The 23,675-nt window shown below is 59.5% G+C and overlaps 1 protein-coding gene across 1 annotated transcript in view; it reads left to right on the forward strand.

The window, feature by feature from the left end:
• LOC121269346 (solute carrier family 43 member 3-like) overlaps positions 1–23,540 on the forward strand; it is a 110,227-nt gene extending 86,687 nt beyond the window's left edge. Inside the window, exons 9-12 of the mRNA XM_041173898.1 lie at positions 1,954–2,084; positions 14,075–14,250; positions 17,978–18,101; positions 23,403–23,540. Coding sequence (XP_041029832.1) covers positions 1,954–2,084; positions 14,075–14,250; positions 17,978–18,101; positions 23,403–23,540 — 569 coding nt within the window. The remainder of the gene's footprint in view (positions 1–1,953; positions 2,085–14,074; positions 14,251–17,977; positions 18,102–23,402) is intronic.
• Positions 23,541–23,675: the final 135 nt, after the last annotated feature.

Raw genomic sequence — 23,675 nt, forward strand, 5'->3', positions numbered from 1 at the left:
TCACAACAAGACCCGATTCCCAGTCACATCAGGACCCGATTCACAGTCACAACAAGACCCAATTCCCAGTCACATCAGGACCCGATTCCCAGTCACATCAGGACCCGATTCCCAGTCACAACAAGACCCGATTCCCAGTCACATCAGGATCCGATTCCCAGTCACATCAGGACCCAATTCCCAGACACAACAAGACCCGATTCCCAGTCACATCAGGACCCGATTCCCAGACACAACAAGACCCGATTCCCAGTCACATCAGGACCAGATTCCCAGTCACATCAGGAGCCGATTCCCAGTCACAAGACCCGATTCCCAGTCACATCAGGACCCAATTCCCAGACACAACAAGACCCAATTCCCAGTCACATCAGGACCCAATTCCCAGACACAACAAGACCCGATTCCCAGTCACATCAGGAGCCGATTCCCAGTCACAACAAGACCTGATTCCCAGTCACAAGACCCGATTCCCAGTCACATCAGGACCCGATTCCCAGACACAACAAGACCCGATTCCCAGACACATCAGGACCTGATTCCCAGTCACAACAAGATCCGATTCCCAGTCACAACAAGACCCGATTCCCAGTCACATCAGGACCCGATTCCCAGTCACATCAGGACCCGATTCCCAGACACATCAGGACCTGATTCCCAGACACAACAAGACCCGATTCCCAGTCACAACAAGACCCGATTCCCAGTCACATCAGGACCCGATTCCCAGTCACATCAGGACCTGATTCCCAGTCACATCAGGACCTGATTCCCAGTCACAACAAGACCTGATTCCCAGTCACAACAAGACCCAATTCCCAGTGACATCAGGACCCGATTCCCATTCCGTACGGGGACTCGTATCCCATTCCCACCAGGCCTTTTATTTCCGTCCGTACTGACATTTTCACTCTAGTCTGCACTGTGTCCATTTCCCAATCTGGATTGAGCTCTTGACCCACTTCTCCCTGGCACCCGTCTTCCAGTCCACATCAAGCCTTTTTTCCTGAATCCACACCAAGTGTCTGGGTGCTTGTCGAGACTCCTACCCTATTTCACACCTAAACTCATATTGCAGCGTTGACCAGGGCCTCAACCCTATCCACACGGAGACACATGGACCGACCTGGATTTAGACGTGTGGTTTCATTGAGGCAATGACCAAGGGCTCATCGCACTGAGACGGGTATTATAACCGACACTGAGACCCATATCCTCATCCACACTGACTGTCATAATTTCATCAGCAAGTTGAAACTGAGACCTTTAATCCCAATCCACATGATACCAACTATCCCAATGCACATACCACCTATCCCAATTCACATGATACCACCTATCCCAATCCACATGATACCACCTAAACCAATCCACATGATACCATCTATCCCAATCCACATGATACCACCTAAACCAATCCACATGATACCATCTATCCCAATCCACATGATACCACCTATCCCAATCCACATGATACCACCTATCCCAATCCACATGATACCACCTAAACCAATCCACATGAAACCACCTATCCCAATCCACATGAAACCACCTATCCCAATCCACATGATACCATTTATCCCATTCCACAGTCAGAAATTCATCCCTATCTGCACCATGACTCATAATCGAATCCGCAAGGAAACTTGCATCTCAAATCACACTAAGGCTTGTATCCTAATCCCAGGTAAAGTATATTGATATGTGTGTAAATCAAGCAACTGAATACCTGAACAATTAGTAGCAATAAAATGAAATTCTAATTCATTGTCCCTGTCTTTGCTTCTATTTCTCGTTCTCTCTCACTCACTCTCCCTCCCTCTCTCTCTGCCTCCCTCTGTCTTTCTCTTTCTCCCTCTAAGCTCTCCATCTCTCTCTTATCCCTCTGCCTCGCTGTTTTCCTAACACTCTCACCCTCCATCTCTCCCTTTCCCCCTCTTTTCTCTCTCTCAGTCAGCAGGTTTACAAACGCATTTGCCCTCACACAGATGTGCAGTGTTTTCTGTGCTCCCTGGAACGGGCTAATCATGGACCGGCACAAACGCAAAGACAAATCGCCAGACATCGTCTCAGGTAATCCAGGTGTGAACTCTCCTCTCCCCCCCCCCCCCACTGCTTACAGGTACTCCAGGTGTGAACACTCAGCTCCCTCCCCATCTCAGGTAATCCAGGTGTGAACTCTCCTCTCCCCCCCCACTCACAGGTACTCCAGGTGTGAACACTCAGCTCCCTCCCAGTCTCAGCTAATCCAGGTGTGAACTCTCCTCTCCCCCCCCCACTCACAGGTACTCCAGGTGTGAACACTCAGCTCCCTCCCAGTCTCAGCTAATCCAGGTGTGAACACTCAGCTCCCTCCCAGTCTCAGCTAATCCAGTAGTGAACACTCAGCTCCCTCCCAGTCTCGGGTAATCCAGTAGTGAACACTCAGCTCCCTCCCAGTCTCGGGTAATCCAGGTGTGAACACTCAGCTCCCTCCCAGTCTCAGGTAATCCAGGTGTGAACACTCGTCTCCCTCCCAGTCTCGGGTAATCCAGGTGTGAACACTCAGCTCCCTCCCAGTCTCAGCTAATCCAGGTGTGAACACTCAGCTCCCTCCCAGTCTCAGGTAATCCAGGTGTGAACACTCGTCTCCCTCCCAGTCTCGGGTAATCCAGGTGTGAACACTCAGCTCCCTCCCAGTCTCAGCTAATCCAGGTGTGAACACTCAGCTCCCTCCCAGTCTCGGGTAATCCAGGTGTGAACACTCAGCTCCCTCCCAGTCTCGGGTAATCCAGGTGTGAACACTCAGCTCCCTCCCAGTATCGGGTAATCCAGGTGTGAACACTCAGCTCCCTCCCAGTCTCAGGTAATCCAGGTGTGAACACTCAGCTCCCTCCCAGTCTCGGGTAATCCAGGTGTGAACACTCAGCTCCCTCCCAGTCTCAGCTAATCCAGGTGTGAACACTCAGCTCCCTCCCAGTCTCAGCTAATCCAGGTGTGAACACTCAGCTCCCTCCCAGTCTCAGCTAATCCAGGTGTGAACACTCAGCTCCCTCCCAGTCTCGGGTAATCCAGGTGTGAACACTCAGCTCCCTCCCAGTATCGGGTAATCCAGGTGTGAACACTCAGCTCCCTCCCAGTCTCAGGTAATCCAGGTGTGAACACTCAGCTCCCTCCCAGTCTCAGGTAATCCAGGTGTGAACACTCAGCTCCCTCCCAGTCTTGGGTAATCCAGGTGTGAACACTCAGCTCCCTCCCAGTCTCAGGTAATCCAGGTGTGAACACTCAGCTCCCTCCCAGTCTCGGGTAATCCAGGTGTGAACACTCAGCTCCCTCCCAGTCTCAGGTAATCCAGGTGTGAACACTCAGCTCCCTCCCAGTCTCAGGTAATCCAGGTGTGAACACTCAGCTCCCTCCCAGTCTCAGCTAATCCAGGTGTGAACACTCAGCTCCCTCCCAGTCTCAGCTAATCCAGGTGTGAACACTCAGCTCCCTCCCAGTCTTTGCTAATCCAGGTGTGAACTCTCCTCTTCCCCACACCCCCCCCAGCTCACAGGTACTCCAGGTGTGAACACTCAGCTCCCTCCCAGTCTCAGGTAATCCAGGTGTGAACACTCAGCTCCCTCCCAGTCTCAGGTAATCCAGGTGTGAACACTCGTCTCCCTCCCAGTCTCGGGTAATCCAGGTGTGAACACTCAGCTCCCTCCCAGTCTCGGGTAATCCAGGTGTGAACACTCAGCTCCCTCCCAGTCTCGGGTAATCCAGGTGTGAACACTCAGCTCCCTCCCAGTCTCAGGTAATCCAGGTGTGAACACTCAGCTCCCTCCCAGTCTTGGGTAATCCAGGTGTGAACACTCAGCTCCCTCCCAGTCTCGGGTAATCCAGGTGTGAACACTCAGCTCCCTCCCAGTCTCGGGTAATCCAGGTGTGAACACTCAGCTCCCTCCCAGTCTCAGGTAATCCAGGTGTGAACACTCAGCTCCCTCCCAGTCTCAGGTAATCCAGGTGTGAACACTCAGCTCCCTCCCAGTCTCGGGTAATCCAGGTGTGAACACTCAGCTCCCTCCCAGTCTCGGGTAATCCAGGTGTGAACACTCAGCTCCCTCCCAGTCTCGGGTAATCCAGGTGTGAACACTCAGCTCCCTCCCAGTCTCGGGTAATCCAGGTGTGAACACTCAGCTCCCTCCCAGTCTCAGGTAATCCAGGTGTGAACACTCGTCTCCCTCCCAGTCTCGGGTAATCCAGGTGTGAACACTCGTCTCCCTCCCAGTATCGGGTAATCCAGGTGTGAACACTCAGCTCCCTCCCAGTCTCGGGTAATCCAGGTGTGAACACTCGTCTCCCTCCCAGTATCGGGTAATCCAGGTGTGAACACTCAGCTCCTTCCCAGTTTCGGGTAATCCAGGTGTGAACACTCGTCTCCCTCCCATTCTCGGGTAATCCAGGTGTGAACACTCGTCTCCCTCCCAGTATCGGGTAATCCAGGTGTGAGCACTCAGCTCCTTCCCAGTTTCGGGTAATCCAGGTGTGAACACTCAGCTCCCTCCCAGTCTCGGGTAATCCAGGTGTGAACACTCAGCTCCCTCCCAGTCTCGGGTAATCCAGGTGTGAACACTCGTCTCCCTCCCAGTCTCGGGTAATCCAGGTGTGAACACTCAGCTCCCTCCCAGTCTCGGGTAATCCAGGTGTGAACACTCAGCTCCCTCCCAGTCTCGGGTAATCCAGGTGTGAACACTCGTCTCCCTCCCAGTCTCGGGTAATCCAGGTGTGAACACTCAGCTCCCTCCCAGTCTCGGGTAATCCAGGTGTGAACACTCAGCTCCCTCCCATTCTCGGGTAATCCAGGTGTGAACACTCGTCTCCCTCCCAGTCTCGGGTAATCCAGTTGTGAACACTCAGCTCCCACTGAGGCAGTATAAATTCTGAGCTCTGGGGTCAGGTGTCTCCCCTAGGTGTGCAGAGGGAGATGAATGTCTCTCTATTCCGTGTTCTCTCTGGGATGGCTGGGTGAGACCCCCTTTCTCTCTCTCTCTCTCTCTCTCTCTCTGTGTGGGGTGTCTTCTGGGATAGTTGGAGTATGGTGAATTATGGTAACTGCTCTCTCTTGCTTTCTCATTGCATCTGTGCCTGTCTCTCTCTGTCTTTCTGCCTCTTTCTCTCTGTCTCTCTCTCGCCATCTCTCACTCTCTTCTCTCTCTCTTTCTTTGTCTCTTTCTCTCTCCCTTTCTCTCTCACTCTATTCCTCTGTTTCCCTTTCCCCCTATCTCTCTCTATCTGTCTGTCTCTCCCTTGCTCTCGCTCTCTCACTTTCTCTTTCCTTGTCTCTCTCTTTCTCTCTATCCCCTTCTCTCTCTCTATGTTTCTCTCTCTATAAATATATATATCTATATATATATGTTTTTCTCTCTCTCTCACTCTCACTCTGTCTCTCACTCTCTCTCTCACTGTCTCTCACTCTCTGTCTATCTCTCTCTGTCTCCCTCTCTCACTGTCTCCCTCCCTCTGTTTCTCACTCTCTCTCTGTCTATCTCTCTCTCTCTGTCTCTGTTTCATTCTCTGTCTGTCTGTCTCTCTCTCTGTCTCTCTTTCTTTCTCTCTATCTCTCTGCCTTTGTCTCTGTCTCTGCTTCTGTCTCAGTCTCTGTTTCTCTCTCTCCCTCTCTCTCTGGGATGGTTTCCGATGGTGGTTTTGATGGGAACACCCCCAGCCCGGCCTCTCTCTCTCTCTATCTCTCCCTGGAGTCTCTGGAGTTCAGGTCTCTCTCTCTCTCTGGCAATGGTTGCGCTGGTTATTTGAGGAAACCCCTTTCTCTCTCCTGGATGGCTTACTGCGGTGATCTGGGAAGCCCCTCTCTGCTTGGGGTGGGTCATGCGAGGACCTGTAGGCTCCCTGATGACCGGGTGTGTGAGGATTTGGGGAGACCCTCTCTCTCTCTCTCTCTCATTCTCTGGAATGGATGTGTGGGTATCTCTCCCACCTTCTGTCCATCTCTGTCTTTCTGTTTGTTCATTTGAGGTATTGGGTGATTTTTTTGAACCCTCTCTCTCTCTCCCTGTCACTGTGGGAGTGTGCGGACCCTCTCTCTCTCTCCCTGTCACTGTGGGAGTGTGCGGGCCCTCTCTCTCTCCCCCTGTCACTGTGGGAGTGTGCGGGCCCTCTCTCTCTCCCCCTGTCACTGTGGGAGTGTGCGGGCCCTCTCTCTCTCCCCCTGTCACTGTGGGAGTGTGCGGGCCCTCTCTCTCTCCCCCTGTCACTGTGGGAGTGTGCGGGCCCTCTCTCTCTCCCCCTGTCACTGTGGGAGTGTGCGGGCCCTCTCTCTCCCCCTGTCACTGTGGGAGTGTGCGGGCCCTCTCTCTCTCCCCCTGTCACTGTGGGAGTGTGCGGGCCCTCTCTCTCTCCCCCTGTCACTGTGGGAGTGTGCGGGCCCTCTCTCTCTCCCCCTGTCACTGTGGGAGTGTGCGGGCCCTCTCTCTCCCCCTGTCACTGTGGGAGTGTGCGGGCCCTCTCTCTCCCCCTGTCACTGTGGGAGTGTGCGGGCCCTCTCTCTCTCCCCCTGTCACTGTGGGAGTGTGCGGGCCCTCTCTCTCTCCCCCTGTCACTGTGGGAGTGTGCGGGCCCTCTCTCTCTCCCCCTGTCACTGTGGGAGTGTGCGGGCCCTCTCTCTCTCCCCCTGTCACTGTGGGAGTGTGCGGGCCCTCTCTCTCCCCCTGTCACTGTGGGAGTGTGCGGGCCCTCTCTCTCTCTCCCTGTCACTGTGGGAGTGTGCGGACCCTCTCTCTCTCCCCCTGTCACTGTGGGAGTGTGCGGGCCCTCTCTCTCTCCCCCTGTCACTGTGGGAGTGTGCGGGCCCTCTCTCTCTCCCCCTGTCACTGTGGGAGTGTGCGGGCCCTCTCTCTCTCCCCCTGTCACTGTGGGAGTGTGCGGGCCCTCTCTCTCTCTCCCTGTCACTGTGGGAGTGTGCGGGCCCTCTCTCTCTCCCCCTGTCACTGTGGGAGTGTGCGGGCCCTCTCTCTCTCCCCCTGTCACTGTGGGAGTGTGCGGGCCCTCTCTCTCTCCCCCTGTCACTGTGGGAGTGTGCGGGCCCTCTCTCTCTCTCCCTGTCACTGTGGGAGTGTGCGGGCCCTCTCTCTCCCCCTGTCACTGTGGGAGTGTGCGGGCCCTCTCTCTCCCCCTGTCACTGTGGGAGTGTGCGGGCCCTCTCTCTCCCCCTGTCACTGTGGGAGTGTGCGGGCCCTCTCTCTCTCCCCCTGTCACTGTGGGAGTGTGCGGGCCCTCTCTCTCTCCCCCTGTCACTGTGGGAGTGTGCGGGCCCTCTCTCTCTCCCCCTGTCACTGTGGGAGTGTGCGGGCCCTCTCTCTCCCCCTGTCACTGTGGGAGTGTGCGGGCCCTCTCTCTCTCTCCCTGTCACTGTGGGAGTGTGCGGGCCCTCTCTCTCCCCCTGTCACTGTGGGAGTGTGCGGGCCCTCTCTCCCCCTGTCACTGTGGGAGTGTGCGGGCCCTCTCTCTCTCCCTGTCACTGTGGGAGTGTGCGGGCCCTCTCTCTCTCCCCCTGTCACTGTGGGAGTGTGCGGGCCCTCTCTCTCTCCCTGTCACTGTGGGAGTGTGCGGGCCCTCTCTCTCTCCCTGTCACTGTGGGAGTGTGCGGGCCCTCTCTCTCTCTCCCCCTGTCACTGTGGGAGTGTGCGGGCCCTCTCTCTCCCCCTGTCACTGTGGGAGTGTGCGGGCCCTCTCTCTCTCTCTCCCTGTCACTGTGGGAGTGTGCGGGCCCTCTCTCTCTCCCTGTCACTGTGGGAGTGTGCGGGCCCTCTCTCTCTCTCCCTGTCACTGTGGGAGTGTGCGGGCCCTCTCTCTCTCCCCCTGTCACTGTGGGAGTGTGCGGGCCCTCTCTCTCTCCCTGTCACTGTGGGAGTGTGCGGGCCCTCTCTCTCTCTCCCTGTCACTGTGGGAGTGTGCGGACCCTCTCTCTCTCTCCCTGTCACTGTGGGAGTGTGCGGGCCCTCTCTCTCTCTCCCTGTCACTGTGGGAGTGTGCGGGCCCTCTCTCTCTCTCCCTGTCACTGTGGGAGTGTGCGGGCCCTCTCTCTCCCCCTGTCACTGTGGGAGTGTGCGGGCCCTCTCTCTCTCCCCCTGTCACTGTGGGAGTGTGCGGGCCCTCTCTCTCTCTCCCTGTCACTGTGGGAGTGTGCGGGCCCTCTCTCTCTCTCCCTGTCACTGTGGGAGTGTGCGGGCCCTCTCTCTCTCTCCCTGTCACTGTGGGAGTGTGCGGGCCCTCTCTCTCTCCCCCTGTCACTGTGGGAGTGTGCGGGCTCTCTCTCTCTCTCCCTGTCACTGTGGGAGTGTGCGGGCCTCTCTCTCTCTCCCCTGTCACTGTGGGAGTGTGCGGGCCCTCTCTCTCTCTCCCTGTCACTGTGGGAGTGTGCGGGCCCTCTCTCTCTCTCCCTGTCACTGTGGGAGTGTGCGGGCCCTCTCTCTCTCCCCCTGTCACTGTGGGAGTGTGCGGGCCCTCTCTCTCTCTCCCTGTCACTGTGGGAGTGTGCGGGCCCTCTCTCTCTCCCCCTGTCACTGTGGGAGTGTGCGGGCCCTCTCTCTCTCCCCCTGTCACTGTGGGAGTGTGCGGGCCCTCTCTCTCTCTCCCTGTCACTGTGGGAGTGTGCGGGCCCTCTCTCTCTCCCCCTGTCACTGTGGGAGTGTGCGGGCCCTCTCTCTCTCCCCTGTCACTGTGGGAGTGTGCGGGCCCTCTCTCTCTCCCCCTGTCACTGTGGGAGTGTGCGGGCCCTCTCTCTCTCCCCCTGTCACTGTGGGAGTGTGCGGGCCCTCTCTCTCTCCCCCTGTCACTGTGGGAGTGTGCGGGCCCTCTCTCTCTCCCCTGTCACTGTGGGAGTGTGCGGGCCCTCTCTCTCTCCCCTGTCACTGTGGGAGTGTGCGGGCCCTCTCTCTCTCCCCCTGTCACTGTGGGAGTGTGCGGGCCCTCTCTCTCTCCCCTGTCACTGTGGGAGTGTGCGGGCCCTCTCTCTCTCCCCCTGTCACTGTGGGAGTGTGCGGGCCCTCTCTCTCTCTCCCTGTCACTGTGGGAGTGTGCGGGCCCTCTCTCTCTCCCCCTGTCACTGTGGGAGTGTGCGGGCCCTCTCTCTCTCCCCCTGTCACTGTGGGAGTGTGCGGGCCCTCTCTCTCTCCCCCTGTCACTGTGGGAGTGTGCGGGCCCTCTCTCTCTCTCCTGTCACTGTGGGAGTGTGCGGGCCCTCTCTCTCTCTCCCTGTCACTGTGGGAGTGTGCGGGCCCTCTCTCTCTCTCCCTGTCACTGTGGGAGTGTGCGGGCCCTCTCTCTCTCCCCCTGTCACTGTGGGAGTGTGCGGGCCCTCTCTCTCTCCCCCTGTCACTGTGGGAGTGTGCGGGCCCTCTCTCTCTCCCCCTGTCACTGTGGGAGTGTGCGGGCCCTCTCTCTCTCCCCCTGTCACTGTGGGAGTGTGCGGGCCCTCTCTCTCTCCCCTGTCACTGTGGGAGTGTGCGGGCCCTCTCTCTCTCTCCCTGTCACTGTGGGAGTGTGCGGGCCCTCTCTCTCTCCCCCTGTCACTGTGGGAGTGTGCGGGCCCTCTCTCTCTCCCCTGTCACTGTGGGAGTGTGCGGGCCCTCTCTCTCTCCCCTGTCACTGTGGGAGTGTGCGGGCCCTCTCTCTCTCCCCCTGTCACTGTGGGAGTGTGCGGGCCCTCTCTCTCTCTCCCCTGTCACTGTGGGAGTGTGCGGGCCCTCTCTCTCTCCCCCTGTCACTGTGGGAGTGTGCGGGCCCTCTCTCTCTCCCCCTGTCACTGTGGGAGTGTGCGGGCCCTCTCTCTCTCCCCTGTCACTGTGGGAGTGTGCGGGCCCTCTCTCTCTCCCCTGTCACTGTGGGAGTGTGCGGGCCCTCTCTCTCTCTCCCTGTCACTGTGGGAGTGTGCGGGCCCTCTCTCTCTCCCCTGTCACTGTGGGAGTGTGCGGGCCCTCTCTCTCTCCCCCTGTCACTGTGGGAGTGTGCGGGCCCTCTCTCTCTCCCCTGTCACTGTGGGAGTGTGCGGGCCCTCTCTCTCTCCCCTGTCACTGTGGGAGTGTGCGGGCCCTCTCTCTCTCCCCTGTCACTGTGGGAGTGTGCGGGCCCTCTCTCTCTCCCCTGTCACTGTGGGAGTGTGCGGGCCCTCTCTCTCTCCCCTGTCACTGTGGGAGTGTGCGGGCCCTCTCTCTCTCCCCTGTCACTGTGGGAGTGTGCGGGCCCTCTCTCTCTCCCCTGTCACTGTGGGAGTGTGCGGGCCCTCTCTCTCTCCCCCTGTCACTGTGGGAGTGTGCGGGCCCTCTCTCTCTCCCCTGTCACTGTGGGAGTGTGCGGGCCCTCTCTCTCTCCCCTGTCACTGTGGGAGTGTGCGGGCCCTCTCTCTCTCCCCCTGTCACTGTGGGAGTGTGCGGGCCCTCTCTCTCTCCCCCTGTCACTGTGGGAGTGTGCGGGCCCTCTCTCTCTCCCCTGTCACTGTGGGAGTGTGCGGGCCCTCTCTCTCTCCCCTGTCACTGTGGGAGTGTGCGGGCCCTCTCTCTCTCCCCCTGTCACTGTGGGAGTGTGCGGGCCCTCTCTCTCTCCCCCCTGTCACTGTGGGAGTGTGCGGGCCCTCTCTCTCTCCCCTGTCACTGTGGGAGTGTGCGGGGCCCTCTCTCTCTCCCTGTCACTGTGGGAGTGTGCGGGCCCTCTCTCTCTCTCCCCCTGTCACTGTGGGAGTGTGCGGGCCCTCTCTCTCTCTCTCCCTGTCACTGTGGGAGTGTGCGGGCCCTCTCTCTCTCCCCCTGTCACTGTGGGAGTGTGCGGGCCCTCTCTCTCTCCCTGTCACTGTGGGAGTGTGCGGGCCCTCTCTCTCTCCCCCTGTCACTGTGGGAGTGTGCGGGCCCTCTCTCTCTCCCCTGTCACTGTGGGAGTGTGCGGGCCCTCTCTCTCTCCCCCTGTCACTGTGGGAGTGTGCGGGCCCTCTCTCTCTCCCCCTGTCACTGTGGGAGTGTGCGGGGGCCCTCTCTCTCTCTCCCTGTCACTGTGGGAGTGTGCGGGCCCTCTCTCTCTCCCCTGTCACTGTGGGAGTGTGCGGGCCCTCTCTCTCTCCCCCTGTCACTGTGGGAGTGTGCGGGCCCTCTCTCTCTCCCCCTGTCACTGTGGGAGTGTGCGGGCCCTCTCTCTCTCCCCCTGTCACTGTGGGAGTGTGCGGGCCCTCTCTCTCTCCCCTGTCACTGTGGGAGTGTGCGGGCCCTCTCTCTCTCTCCCTGTCACTGTGGGAGTGTGCGGGCCCTCTCTCTCTCCCCTGTCACTGTGGGAGTGTGCGGGCCCTCTCTCTCTCCCCCTGTCACTGTGGGAGTGTGCGGGCCCTCTCTCTCTCCCCCTGTCACTGTGGGAGTGTGCGGGCCCTCTCTCTCTCCCCCTGTCACTGTGGGAGTGTGCGGGCCCTCTCTCTCTCTCCCCTGTCACTGTGGGAGTGTGCGGGCCCTCTCTCTCTCCCCCTGTCACTGTGGGAGTGTGCGGGCCCTCTCTCTCTCCCCTGTCACTGTGGGAGTGTGCGGGCCCTCTCTCTCTCCCCTGTCACTGTGGGAGTGTGCGGGGCCCTCTCTCTCTCCCCTGTCACTGTGGGAGTGTGCGGGCCCTCTCTCTCTCTCCCCTGTCACTGTGGGAGTGTGCGGGCCCTCTCTCTCTCCCCCTGTCACTGTGGGAGTGTGCGGGCCCTCTCTCTCTCCCCCTGTCACTGTGGGAGTGTGCGGGCCCTCTCTCTCTCCCCCTGTCACTGTGGGAGTGTGCGGGCCCTCTCTCTCTCTCCCTGTCACTGTGGGAGTGTGCGGGCCCTCTCTCTCTCCCTGTCACTGTGGGAGTGTGCGGGCCCTCTCTCTCTCCCCCTGTCACTGTGGGAGTGTGCGGGCCCTCTCTCTCTCCCCCTGTCACTGTGGGAGTGTGCGGGCCCTCTCTCTCTCCCCTGTCACTGTGGGAGTGTGCGGGCCCTCTCTCTCTCTCCCTGTCACTGTGGGAGTGTGCGGGCCCTCCTCTCTCCCCCTGTCACTGTGGGAGTGTGCGGGCCCTCTCTCTCTCTCCCTGTCACTGTGGGAGTGTGCGGGCCCTCTCTCTCTCCCCCTGTCCTGTGGGAGTGTGGCGGGCCCTCTCTCTCTCCCCCTGTCACTGTGGGAGTGTGCGGGCCCTCTCTCTCTCCCTGTCACTGTGGGAGTGTGCGGGCCCTCTCTCTCTCCCCCTGTCACTGTGGGAGTGTGCGGGCCCTCTCTCTCTCCCCCTGTCACTGTGGAGTGTGCGGGCCCTCTCTCTCCCCCTGTCACTGGGGATGTGTGCGGCCCTCTCTCTCCCCCTGTCACTGTGGGAGTGTGCGGGCCCTCTCTCTCTCTCCCTGTCACTGTGGGAGTGTGCGGGCCCTCTCTCTCTCCCCCTGTCACTGTGGGAGTGTGCGGGGCCCTCTCTCTCTCCCCTGTCACTGTGGGAGTGTGCGGGCCCTCTCTCTCTCCCCTGTCACTGTGGGAGTGTGCGGGCCCTCTCTCTCTCCCCTGTCACTGTGGGAGTGTGCGGGCCCTCTCTCTCTCCCCTGTCACTGTGGGAGTGTGCGGGCCCTCTCTCTCTCCCCCTGTCACTGTGGGAGTGTGCGGGCCCTCTCTCTCTCTCCCTGTCACTGTGGGAGTGTGCGGGCCCTCTCTCTCTCCCCCTGTCACTGTGGGAGTGTGCGGGCCCTCTCTCTCTCTCCCCCTGTCACTGTGGGAGTGTGCGGGCCCTCTCTCTCTCTCCCTGTCACTGTGGGAGTGTGCGGGCCCTCTCTCTCTCCCCCTGTCACTGTGGGAGTGTGCGGGCCCTCTCTCTCTCTCCCCTGTCACTGTGGGAGTGTGCGGGCCCTCTCTCTCTCTCCCTGTCACTGTGGAGTGTGCGGGCCCTCTCTCTCTCCCTGTCACTGTGGGAGTGTGCGGGCCCTCTCTCTCTCCCCTGTCACTGTGGGAGTGTGCGGGCCCTCTCTCTCTCCCCCTGTCACTGTGGGAGTGTGCGGGCCCTCTCTCTCTCTCCCTGTCACTGTGGGAGTGTGCGGGCCCTCTCTCTCTCCCCTGTCACTGTGGGAGTGTGCGGGCCCTCTCTCTCTCCCCCTGTCACTGTGGGAGTGTGCGGGCCCTCTCTCTCTCCCCTGTCACTGTGGGAGTGTGCGGGCCCTCTCTCTCTCCCCCTGTCACTGTGGGAGTGTGCGGGCCCTCTCTCTCTCCCCCTGTCACTGTGGGAGTGTGCGGGCCCTCTCTCTCCCCCTGTCACTGTGGGAGTGTGCGGGGCCTCTCTCTCTCCCCCTGTCACTGTGGAGTGTGGCGGGCCCCTCTCTCTCTCCCTGGCACTGTGGGAGTGTGCGGGCCCTCTCTCTCTCCCCCTGTCACTGGGGAGTGTGCGGGCCCTCTCTCTCTCTCCCTGTCACTGTGGGAGTGTGCGGGCCCTCTCTCTCCTCCCTGTCACTGTGGGAGTGTGCGGGCCCTCTCTCTCCTCCCCCTGTCACTGTGGGAGTGTGCGGGCCCTCTCTCTCTCCCCCTGTCACTGTGGGAGTGTGCGGGCCCTCTCTCTCTCCCTGTCACTGTGGGAGTGTGCGGGCCCTCTCTCTCTCCCTGTCACTGTGGGAGTGTGCGGGCCCTCTCTCTCTCCCCCTGTCACTGTGGGAGTGTGCGGGCCCTCTCTCTCTCCCTGTCACTGTGGGAGTGTGCGGGCCTCTCTCTCGCCCCCTGTCACTGGGGAGGGGGGCCTTCTCTCTCCCTGTCACTGTGGGAGTGTGCGGGCCCTCTCTCTCTCCCCCTGTCACTGTGGGAGTGTGCGGGCCCTCTCTCTCTCCCCCTGTCACTGTGGGAGTGTGCGGGCCCTCTCTCTCTCTCCCTGTCACTGTGGGAGTGTGCGGGCCCTCTCTCTCTCTCCCTGTCACTGTGGGAGTGTGCGGGGGGGGCTTGGTTTGGGGCTGTCTCCCTCGATCGCGGACGGGGTTTTGGGCCCCGAGGCTCTGAGGTGGAGCATCCGAGGGCTGATGGCGAGTCGTCTTTTCCTTTGGCTTATCCCTCCTCTTTCTTGCCCTCCGTCAGGTTGCGCCGCCTCACAGAGGCTTGCTAGCATGAGATCGGCGATCATCTCTCTCGCCATCACTGTCACCCAGGCTGTGCTGTTTGCCATCTGCGCCGCCATCCCAGTCCTGGAGGCCCAGTACCTGACCTTTGCCCTGCAGGTGATCAACCGCTCGTTCCTGTACGGGGGAGACGCCGCTTTCATCGCCGTTACGTAAGTCAGCGCGCGACCTCCTGCGCGGGGGGTGGGGGGGTGGGAAGGGGAAGGGGAGCGGGGGGGAGGGTCACCATTCGGTCTGGCCAACCTGTCACCTGTTACAAAAACAGAATTACCTGGAAAAACTCAGCAGGTCTGGCAGCATCGGCGGAGAAGAAAAGAGTTGACGTTTCGAGTCCTCATGACCCTTCGACAGAACTTGAGTTCGAGTCCAGGAAAGAGCTGAAATATAAGCTGGTTTAAGGTGTGTGTGTGGGGGGCGGAGAGATAGAGAGACAGAGAGGTGGAGGGGGGTGGTGTGGTTGTAGCGACAAACAAGCAGTGATAGAAGCAGATCATCAAAAGATGTCAATGACAATAGTACAATAGAACACATAGGTGTTAAAGTTAAAGTTGGTGATATTATCTAAATGAATGTGCTAATTAAGAATGGATGGTAGGGCACTCAAGGTATAGCTCTAGTGGGTTTTTTTTATATAATGGAAATAGATGGGAAAAGGAAAATCTTTATAATTTATTGGAAAAAAAAGGGAAGGGGGAAACAGAAAGGGGGTGGGGATGGGGGAGGGAGCTCACGACCTAAAGTTGTTGAATTCAATATTCAGTCCAGAAGGCTGTAAAGTCCCTAGTCGGAAGATGAGGTGTTGTTCCTCCAGTTTGCGTTGAGCTTCACTGGAACAATGCAGCAAGCCAAGGACAGACATGTGGGCAAGAGAGCAGGGTGGAGTGTTAAAATGGCAAGCGACAGGGAGGTTTGGGTCATTCTTGCGGACAGAATATTGAATTCAACAACTTTAGGTCGTGAGCTCCCTCCCCCATCCCCACCCCCTCTCTGTTTCCCCTTCCTTTTTTTTTCCAATAAATTATAAAGATTTTCCTTTCCCATCTATTTCCATTATATTAAAAAAAAACCCCACTAGAGCTATACCTTGAGTGCCCTACCATCCATTCTTAATTAGCACATTCGTTTAGATAATATCACCAACTTTATCTTTAACACCTATGTGTTCTATTGTACTATTGTTGTTGACATCTTTTGATGATCTGCTTCTATCACTGCTTGTTTGTCCCTACAACCACACCCCCCCCTCCACCTCTCTGTCTCTCTATTTCTCCGCCCCCCACACACACGCCTTAAACCAACTTATATTTCAGCTCTTTCCTGGACTCGAACTCAAGTTCTGTCGAAGGGTCATGAGGACTCGAAACGTCAACTCTTCTTCTCCGCCGATGCTGCCAGACCTGCTGAGTTTTTCCAGGTAATTCTGTTTTTGTTTTGGATTTCCAGCATCCACAGTTTTTTTGTTTTTATCTCTGTCACCTGTTATCCCTGCGACTCTGAGACCAAGGCCAGGCTCCAGTTTACCTTGTTAGGCCCAGGGATCCTGAGGGGGTCCTTTCTGACTGCTGTTATGTCACGATGGGCGGGATCCTGAGACCCTGGCTTCCGCCGAGACCTCCCATTCCATGTGGTAAGATCCCCAGGGGGCTTGACACGGCTGCTGCTGGGAGGATGTTTCCCCGTGTGGTGGGGGGGAGTGGGTCACTACGGGACAAAGCTTAAAAATAAGGGGGTCTTCCATTTCAGACAGAACTGAGTGCCCCTACCCCTCCCGGCAGGGGGCTGTGGGGGAGGTGGGGTATGGTCTTGAGTATTTTTTTATCCGCTCATGGAACGTGGGCACCGCTGGTTAGGTCAGCATTTATTGCCCACCCCTAATTACCCCTTGAGCGGCTTGCTGGGTCAACCAAGTTGGTGCGGGTTGCACCCAGGCCAGACCAGGTAAGGGTGGTGGATTTCCAGACCGAAAGGGCCTTGGCGCAGCCGATGGGCTTTGACCACAAAGGTCTGGTGGCCGTCTGTAGATTTTGAATTGCAGGTTTCTTTTTGGTAGAATTCCAAGTTCACCATCTGCCATGGGGGGATTCTGAACCCCGGTCCACAGGACCTTATCCCGATTACTGATCTAGTGATGACACCACTGTCTCCCCCCCACCCCCACCAGCCTTTGGAGTCCTCTTCCACCGAGAGCAGTGGCGAGGGGAGGTCATTGATTAGTTTCAAGGCCGAGGGAGATGGATCCTTGACTAACGGAGGTTATCGGGGATTAGGCGGGAATGTGGAGTGGAGTCCGTGATCAGTTCGGCCGTGATCTTATCGAAAGGCGGAGCAGTTTCGAGGGGCCAAGCAGCCCATGCTTGCTTCGAAATCATACGCTCGTGCGCTGAGACCAGGAGTACACCCAGACTCTCGTTGCTCGATTAGATCCGGGATTTGAGGGCAGGGCTCCATTCAAATATCCCTCCGAACAATCTTACATCTGGGATTCTGATACCAGGAGTCCACTCAGATGCCAGTTACATTGTAAGTCCTGGGAGTTGCCTGGCTGAGTGCAGCTCCAAGAGCACTCAGGGAGCTCGACACCGTCCAGGACAAAGTAGCCCCGCTCGACTGGCACCCCAACCCACAAACGTTCACTCCCCCACCACCGACGCACAGCAGCAGCAGTGTGTGTACCATCTACAAGATGCACTGCAGGAATTCACCAAGGCTCCTTCGACAGCACCTTCCAAACCCACAACCACTACCATCTAGAAGGACAAGGGCAGCAGACACATGGGAACACCCACCACCTGGAAGTTCCCCTCCGAGCCACTCACCATCCTGACTTGGGAATATATCGGTCGTTCCTTCACTGTCGCTGGGTCAAAATCCTGGAACTCCCTCCCTAACAGCGCTGTGGGTGTACCTACACCACAGGGACTGCAGCGGCTCAAGAAGGCAGCTCACCCACCACCTTCTCAAGGGGGCAATTAGGGATGGGCAATAAATGCAGGGCCCGGCCAGCGAAGCCCACATCCCCCTGAATGAATTTTTAAAAAAAGGGTGGGGGGGGTGCAGTTCAGTCAGACTTTTATTCCGCTGTTAAATATGTGATTTCAGTTCAGCCAGAATCTCAATGCTCTGTTGGGCGGGGGTGGGGCGGGAGGGATGGCGGGGTGGGTGTGTTTGTGGGGGGTCAGTGAGGAGTTGGGCTGTTGGAAACAAGAGGTCGGTCAACCTCCCATCTCACCACGAGACCTGGGAGTTCAGAGCCAGCGGCCTGGTAGGAGCTCATCGTTCTGTTAGGTCTGGACGTTGGAAAACAGGAATCCAAGCTCACTCATCACGCTGCCAAATCTCTGATTTTGAGACGCTGGAATGTGCTGCCTGGGAGGCTGGTGGAGGTGGGTTGTCTCACATCCTTTAAAAAAATACCTGGGTGAGCACTTGGCACCTCATAACATTCAAGGCTATGGGGCCAAGTGCTGAGTCAATGGGATTAGGGAGGTAGGTCAGGTGTTTCTCACGTGTCGGTGCAGACTGGATGGGCCGAAGGGCCTCTTCTGCACCGTGTGACTCTATGATTTTTCGAATGACGATCGTTCTATCTTCACCGCTGCTGAGGCTGGCCCTTCACTGCCAGAATCCCTCTTTGATTGAATTTAAATTCCACTGGCTGCTTGAGTGAGGATCGAACCCACGCCTCCTGTTGGATGGTTAAGCCCTGGTCGCGTTATCCTCACGCCCCGGTCGCTCAAGAATCCTCCGGCAGGGTAGAGGTGGGCGAGATTCGGAGGGTGCTGATGTGCTGTGGAAACACAGTGTGCACTCGAACTGTTTGTGTGCTGGATACTGTCATTCTCTAAATCTTCTTCCGTCCCATCCTCTCATCTCCTTCAGGTTCCCCCATTGTCACTTTGGGAAGGTCTATGGGCTAGCGCAGGCTGTCTCTGCCATTGTCTCCCTGCTCCAGTATCCTTGTTTCACTTTCATCCAGGGACCCTTGCAAGACAACCCATTTTATGTGAGTATGAGGGGGGTAACTGGGCATCTGAGGTTTCCCCCTGGTCTAAGCCACAGATCCAGTCGGTCCAGGAAGAGGCGTGACAGGTGTCATTCATACAATGTAGAGAATGCGCGTGTATATGTGAGAGAGAGGGGGAGAGAGGAGGGAAAGGGAGAGAGAGAGGGAGAGAGAGTGGGGGGAAGGAGGGAGAAAGATAGAAGGAGGGAGAGGGAGCAAGGGAGACATACGGAATGAGAGAGACAGAGAGAGGGAGAGGGAGGGAGGGAGGGAGAGGGGGGGAAGAGTGGTAGCCGAAGGTTGCCTCCAAGTCACCGCCAAGTCAGTAAGAGTGAACGGTCAGTGTGAGGGAGGAAGGGAGGGATAGAGATAGCCAAAGGTTGCTTGATAGGTCAGAGGGAGGGGGAGGGAGGGATAGAAATAGCCAAAGGTCACCTGACAGGTCAGAGGGAGGGAGAGATAGAGATAGAGATATACCCGGAGGTCACCTCCAAGCCACCAAGAGTGAAATGGTCAGTGTGAGGCACTGGGCTTTGCGTCTGATGCTACAGGTCTGAACCCTGAGCTTTATCAGGAGAGGCACAGAGTACTAACTCATAAAATTACTGCTAAACCCTTACAAAAGTTCCTTCATCCCTATCGTGTGCGGTACCGTTTCCAGTCATTGGCCCTTGAGAAAGGGGGTGAAGGATTTGGCAAACGTACAGGGAGGCATTCACTGGAATGGATCGGGGGTGGGGGGGTCGCGGTGGTGTTGTGCTGGGGGGTGGGTAGGGGTGTGGTGTTGTGCTGGGGGGTGGGGGAGTGGCGTTGTGCTGGGGGGTGGGGGAGTGGTGTTGTGCTGGGGGTGGGAGGGGGGTGGTGTTGTGCTGGGGGGTGGGGGAGTGGTGTTGTGCTGGGGGTGGGAGGGGGATGGTGTTGTGCTGGGAGTGGGAAGGGGTGTGGTGTTGTGCTGGGGGTTGGGAGGGGGTGTGGTGTTGTGCTGGGGGTGGGAGGGGGGTGGTGTTGTGCTGGGGGTGGGAGGGCAGGGTGGTGTTGTGCTGGGGGGTGGGAGGGCAGGGTGGTGTTGTGCTGGGGGGTGGGAGGGGGTGTGGTGTTGTGCTGGGGGTGGGAGGGCAGGGTGGTGTTGTGCTGGGGGGTGGGAGGGGGTGTGGTGTTGTGCTGGGGGGTGGGAGGGGGTGTGGTGTTGTGCTGGGGTGTGGGAGGGGGGGTGGTGTTGTGCTGGGGGGTGGGGGTGTGGTGTTGTGCTGGGGGGTGGGAGGGGGTGTGGTGTTGTGCTGGGGTGTGGGAGGGGGTGTGGTGTTGTGCTGGGGGATGGGGGGGTGTGGTGTTGTGCTGGGGGGTGGGGGTGTGGTGTTGTGCTGGGGGGTGGGAGGGGGTGTGGTGTTGTGCTGGGGTGTGGGAGGGGGGGTGGTGTTGTGCTGGGGGGTGGGGGGTGTGGTGTTGTGCTGGGGGTTGGGAGGGCAGGGTGGTGTTGTGCTGGGGGGTGGGAGGGGGGGTGGTGTTGTGCTGGGGGGTTGGGAGGGGGTGTGGTGTTGTGCTGGGGGGTGGGAGGGCAGGGTGGTGTTGTGCTGGGGGTTGGGAGGACAGGGTGGTGTTGTGCTGGGGGGTGGGAGGGCAGGGTGGTGTTGTGCTGGGGGGTGGGAGGGGGTGTGGTGTTGTGCTGGGGGGTGGGAGGGCAGGGTGGTGTTGTGCTGGGGGGTGGGGGGTGTGGTGTTGTGCTGGGGGGTGGGGGTGTGGTGTTGTGCTGGGGGGTGGGAGGGGGGGTGGTGTTGTGCTGGGGGTGGGAGGGCAGGGTGGTGTTGTGCTGGGTATGGGAGGGGGTGTGGTGTTGTGCTGGGGGTGGGAGGGGGTGTGGTGTTGTGCTGGGGGGTGGGAGGGGGTGTGGTGTTGTGCTGGGGGGTGGGGGGTGTGGTGTTGTGCTGGGGGGTGGGAGGGGGTGTGGTGTTGTGCTGGGGGTTGGGAGGGGGGTGTGGTGTTGTGCTGGGGGTGGGAGGGGGTGTGGTGTTGTGCTGGGGGGTGGGAGGGGGGGTGGTGTTGTGCTGGGGGTGGGAGGGGGTGTGGTGTTGTGCTGGGGGGTGGGAGGGGGGGTGGTGTTGTGCTGGGGGGTGGGAGGGGGTGTGGTGTTGTGCTGGGGGGTGGGAGGGGGGGTGGTGTTGTGCTGGGGGGTGGGAGGGGGTGTGGTGTTGTGCTGGGGGGTGGGGGGTGTGGTGTTGTGCTGGGGGGTGGGGGGTGTGGTGTTGTGCTGGGGGGTGGGGGGGTGTGGTGTTGTGCTGGGGGGTGGGAGGGGGTGTGGTGTTGTGCTGGGGGGTGGGAGGGCAGGGTGGTGTTGTGCTGGGGGGTGGGAGGGGGTGTGGTGTTGTGCTGGGTATGGGAGGGCAGGGTGGTGTTGTGCTGGGGGGTGGGAGGGGGTGTGGTGTTGTGCTGGGGGTTGGGAGGGCAGGGTGGTGTTGTGCTGGGTATGGGAGGGGGTGTGGTGTTGTGCTGGGGGGTGGGAGGGGGTGTGGTGTTGTGCTGGGGGTGGGAGGGCAGGGTGGTGTTGTGCTGGGTATGGGAGGGGGTGTGGTGTTGTGCTGGGGGGTGGGGGGTGTGGTGTTGTGCTGGGGGGTGGGGGGTGTGGTGTTGTGCTGGGGGGTGGGAGGGGGTGTGGTGTTGTGCTGGGGGGTGGGGGGTGTGGTGTTGTGCTGGGGGGTGGGAGGGCAGTGTGGTGTTGTGCTGGGGGGTGGGAGGGGGGGTGGTGTTGTGCTGGGGGGTGGGAGGGGGTGTGGTGTTGTGCTGGGGGGTGGGAGGGGGGGGTGGTGTTGTGCTGGGGGGTGGGAGGGGGTGTGGTGTTGTGCTGGGGGGTGGGGGGTGTGGTGTTGTGCTGGGGGGTGGGGGGTGTGGTGTTGTGCTGGGGGGTGGGGGGGTGTGGTGTTGTGCTGGGGGGTGGGGGGGTGTGGTGTTGTGCTGGGGGGTGGGAGGGGGTGTGGTGTTGTGCTGGGGGGTGGGAGGGCAGGGTGGTGTTGTGCTGGGGGGTGGGAGGGGGTGTGGTGTTGTGCTGGGGGGTGGGAGGGCAGGGTGGTGTTGTGCTGGGGGGTGGGAGGGGGTGTGGTGTTGTGCTGGGGGGTGGGAGGGCAGGGTGGTGTTGTGCTGGGGGGTGGGAGGGGGTGTGGTGTTGTGCTGGGGGTTGGGAGGGGGTGTGGTGTTGTGCTGGGGGTTGGGAGGGCAGGGTGGTGTTGTGCTGGGGGTGGGAGGGGGTGTGGTGTTGTGCTGGGGGTTGGGAGGGCAGGGTGGTGTTGTGCTGGGGGTGGGAGGGGGTGTGGTGTTGTGCTGGGGGTTGGGAGGGGGTGTGGTGTTGTGCTGGGGGGTGGGAGGGGGTGTGGTGTTGTGCTGGGGGGTGGGTGGGGGTGGTGTTGCGCTGGGGGGTGGGGGGTGTGGTGTTGTGCTGGGGGGTGGGGGGTGTGGTGTTGTGCTGTGGGGTGGGAGGGCAGGGTGGTGTTGTGCTGGGGTTGGGAGGGGGTGTGGTGTTGTGCTGGGGGTTGGGAGGGCAGGGTGGTGTTGTGCTGGGGGTGGGAGGGGGTGTGGTGTTGTGCTGGGGGTTGGGAGGGCAGGGTGGTGTTGTGCTGGGGGTGGGAGGGGGTGTGGTGTTGTGCTGGGGGTTGGGAGGGCAGGGTGGTGTTGTGCTGGGGGTGGGAGGGGGTGTGGTGTTGTGCTGGGGGTTGGGAGGACAGGGTGGTGTTGTGCTGGGGGTGGGAGGGGGTGTGGTGTTGTGCTGGGGGGTGGGAGGGGGTGTGGTGTTGTGCTGGGGGTTGGGAGGGCAGGGTGGTGTTGTGCTGGGGGGTGGGAGGGCAGGGCGGTGTTGTGCTGGGGGGTGGGTGAATGGTGAGGGAGTACCGCTGTGTGAGGACTCTGGCTGGAGTTGTTCTGCTCGGAGTAAGGCAGGGTTACAATGAGGTTTCGTGGAGCGTTTCAGGACACGGGAGTGTTCAGGGGGGTAAAGATAAGGAGATACTGCCTCCTCTGGCAGGAATATCAGAAACAGGGGCAGGAGGGGGTGCAAATATGGAGAACATGGTGGGGTAGAGAACCAGGGGTGTCATGAAGAGGAAGCTACTCATGCGATGAGTGATTTGGATGAGGCTCTTCGTTAGGGAGGGTGGGGTAGAGATTAGACTGCAACTTTTTATTTTCATTCATTCATGGGGATGGGGTTAGGGATGGGGATGGGGATGGGGTTGGGGTTGGGGTTGGGGTTAGGGATGGGGTTAGGGATGGGGTAAGGGATGGGGTTGGGGTTGGGGTTGGGGTTAGGGATGGGGATGGGGTTAGGGATGGGGATGCGTTTGGGGTTGGGAATGGGGTTTGGGATGGGGTTGGGGTTGGGGATGGGGATGATATTAGGGATGGGGTTGGGTTGGGCATTGCTGGCTGGAGCAGCATTTATTGCCCCCCCCCCCTCATTGCCCTGGAGATCTGAGTGGCTCGCTGGGCTGTTGGAGAGAGGCATTTAAGATTCAGCCACCTTGCCGTGGGTCTGGAGTCAGGTGTAGGCCGGGATCGGGGTAAGGGACGGCAGATTCCCCTCCCTACAGGGACGTTGGTGAACTGGGTGGAGTTTTTATTAAACCACAATTGTTCCGTGGTCATCGACAGACGTTTAATCCCAGAGTTTTTTGTACCAAATTCAAATTTCACCATCGGCCAGGGCGAGGGGTTCGAACTCAGGTCCCCAGAGCACCACCCTGGGCCCCTAGCCCAGTGACAATCGGGGTATTGTCGCTGGACCCGTGTTCCAGAGACCTAGGGTTATGCCCTGGGGGACCGGGGGTTCGAATCCCACCACGGCTGATGGTGAAACTTGAATTCAATAAAAATCTGGAATGAAATGTCTGATGATGACTATGGAACCGTTGTCGGTTGTTGCAAAACCCCATCCGGTTCACTAATGCCCCCCTTTAGGGAGGGACATCTGCCGTCCCTTACCCAGTCTGGGCCTACACGTGACTCCAGACCCACAACAAGGTGGTTGACTCTTAGAATGCCCCTCTGAACAAGGGCATTTAGGGAAGGGCAATAAACGCTGGGCCTGGCCCACATCCCATGAACCAACGTCATTACAGACACCCCCATGTCCCTCGAAGGAGACACGTGGGGGAAAGAGCGGGACAATGACACCAAGTGGATTGTCCTTCTAGAGGGCAAGGAAGTGGCACGACGGGCTGGATGGCCTCCCTTTGTGCTGTGCTGCTTTGTGAGTCTTTGGAGATGAGCGCTAACTCTCGCCGCCTTTCTTTTCCTCTCTCTTTGACCTTCCCGCTGCAGCTGAATGTCGGATTCATCGCCCTGGTGGCCCTGGCCTACGCCCACCCCATAAACGTCTACCTGCACTGTCGCCGGGAGGCCCAGCGGGATGGCGCAGTGAAGCACCCCCCAGACGATGCGCCGCGTCAGGACCACTGAGTGGGGCGGGGACAGCCGGGTTGGCGGTTGGCCGGGGTGAGAGGGTGCGGGATGTGGAGTGTGAAAGGCGGGAGCCGGCGGGTGGGGGGGTGGGGGCAGCGCGTGCACAGGGGAGGGTGCGGAGAGTTCGGGATG

The sequence above is a fragment of the Carcharodon carcharias genome, chromosome 24, assembly GCF_017639515.1.
Source record: "Carcharodon carcharias isolate sCarCar2 chromosome 24, sCarCar2.pri, whole genome shotgun sequence".
Classification (NCBI taxonomy): Eukaryota; Metazoa; Chordata; class Chondrichthyes; order Lamniformes; family Lamnidae; genus Carcharodon; species Carcharodon carcharias.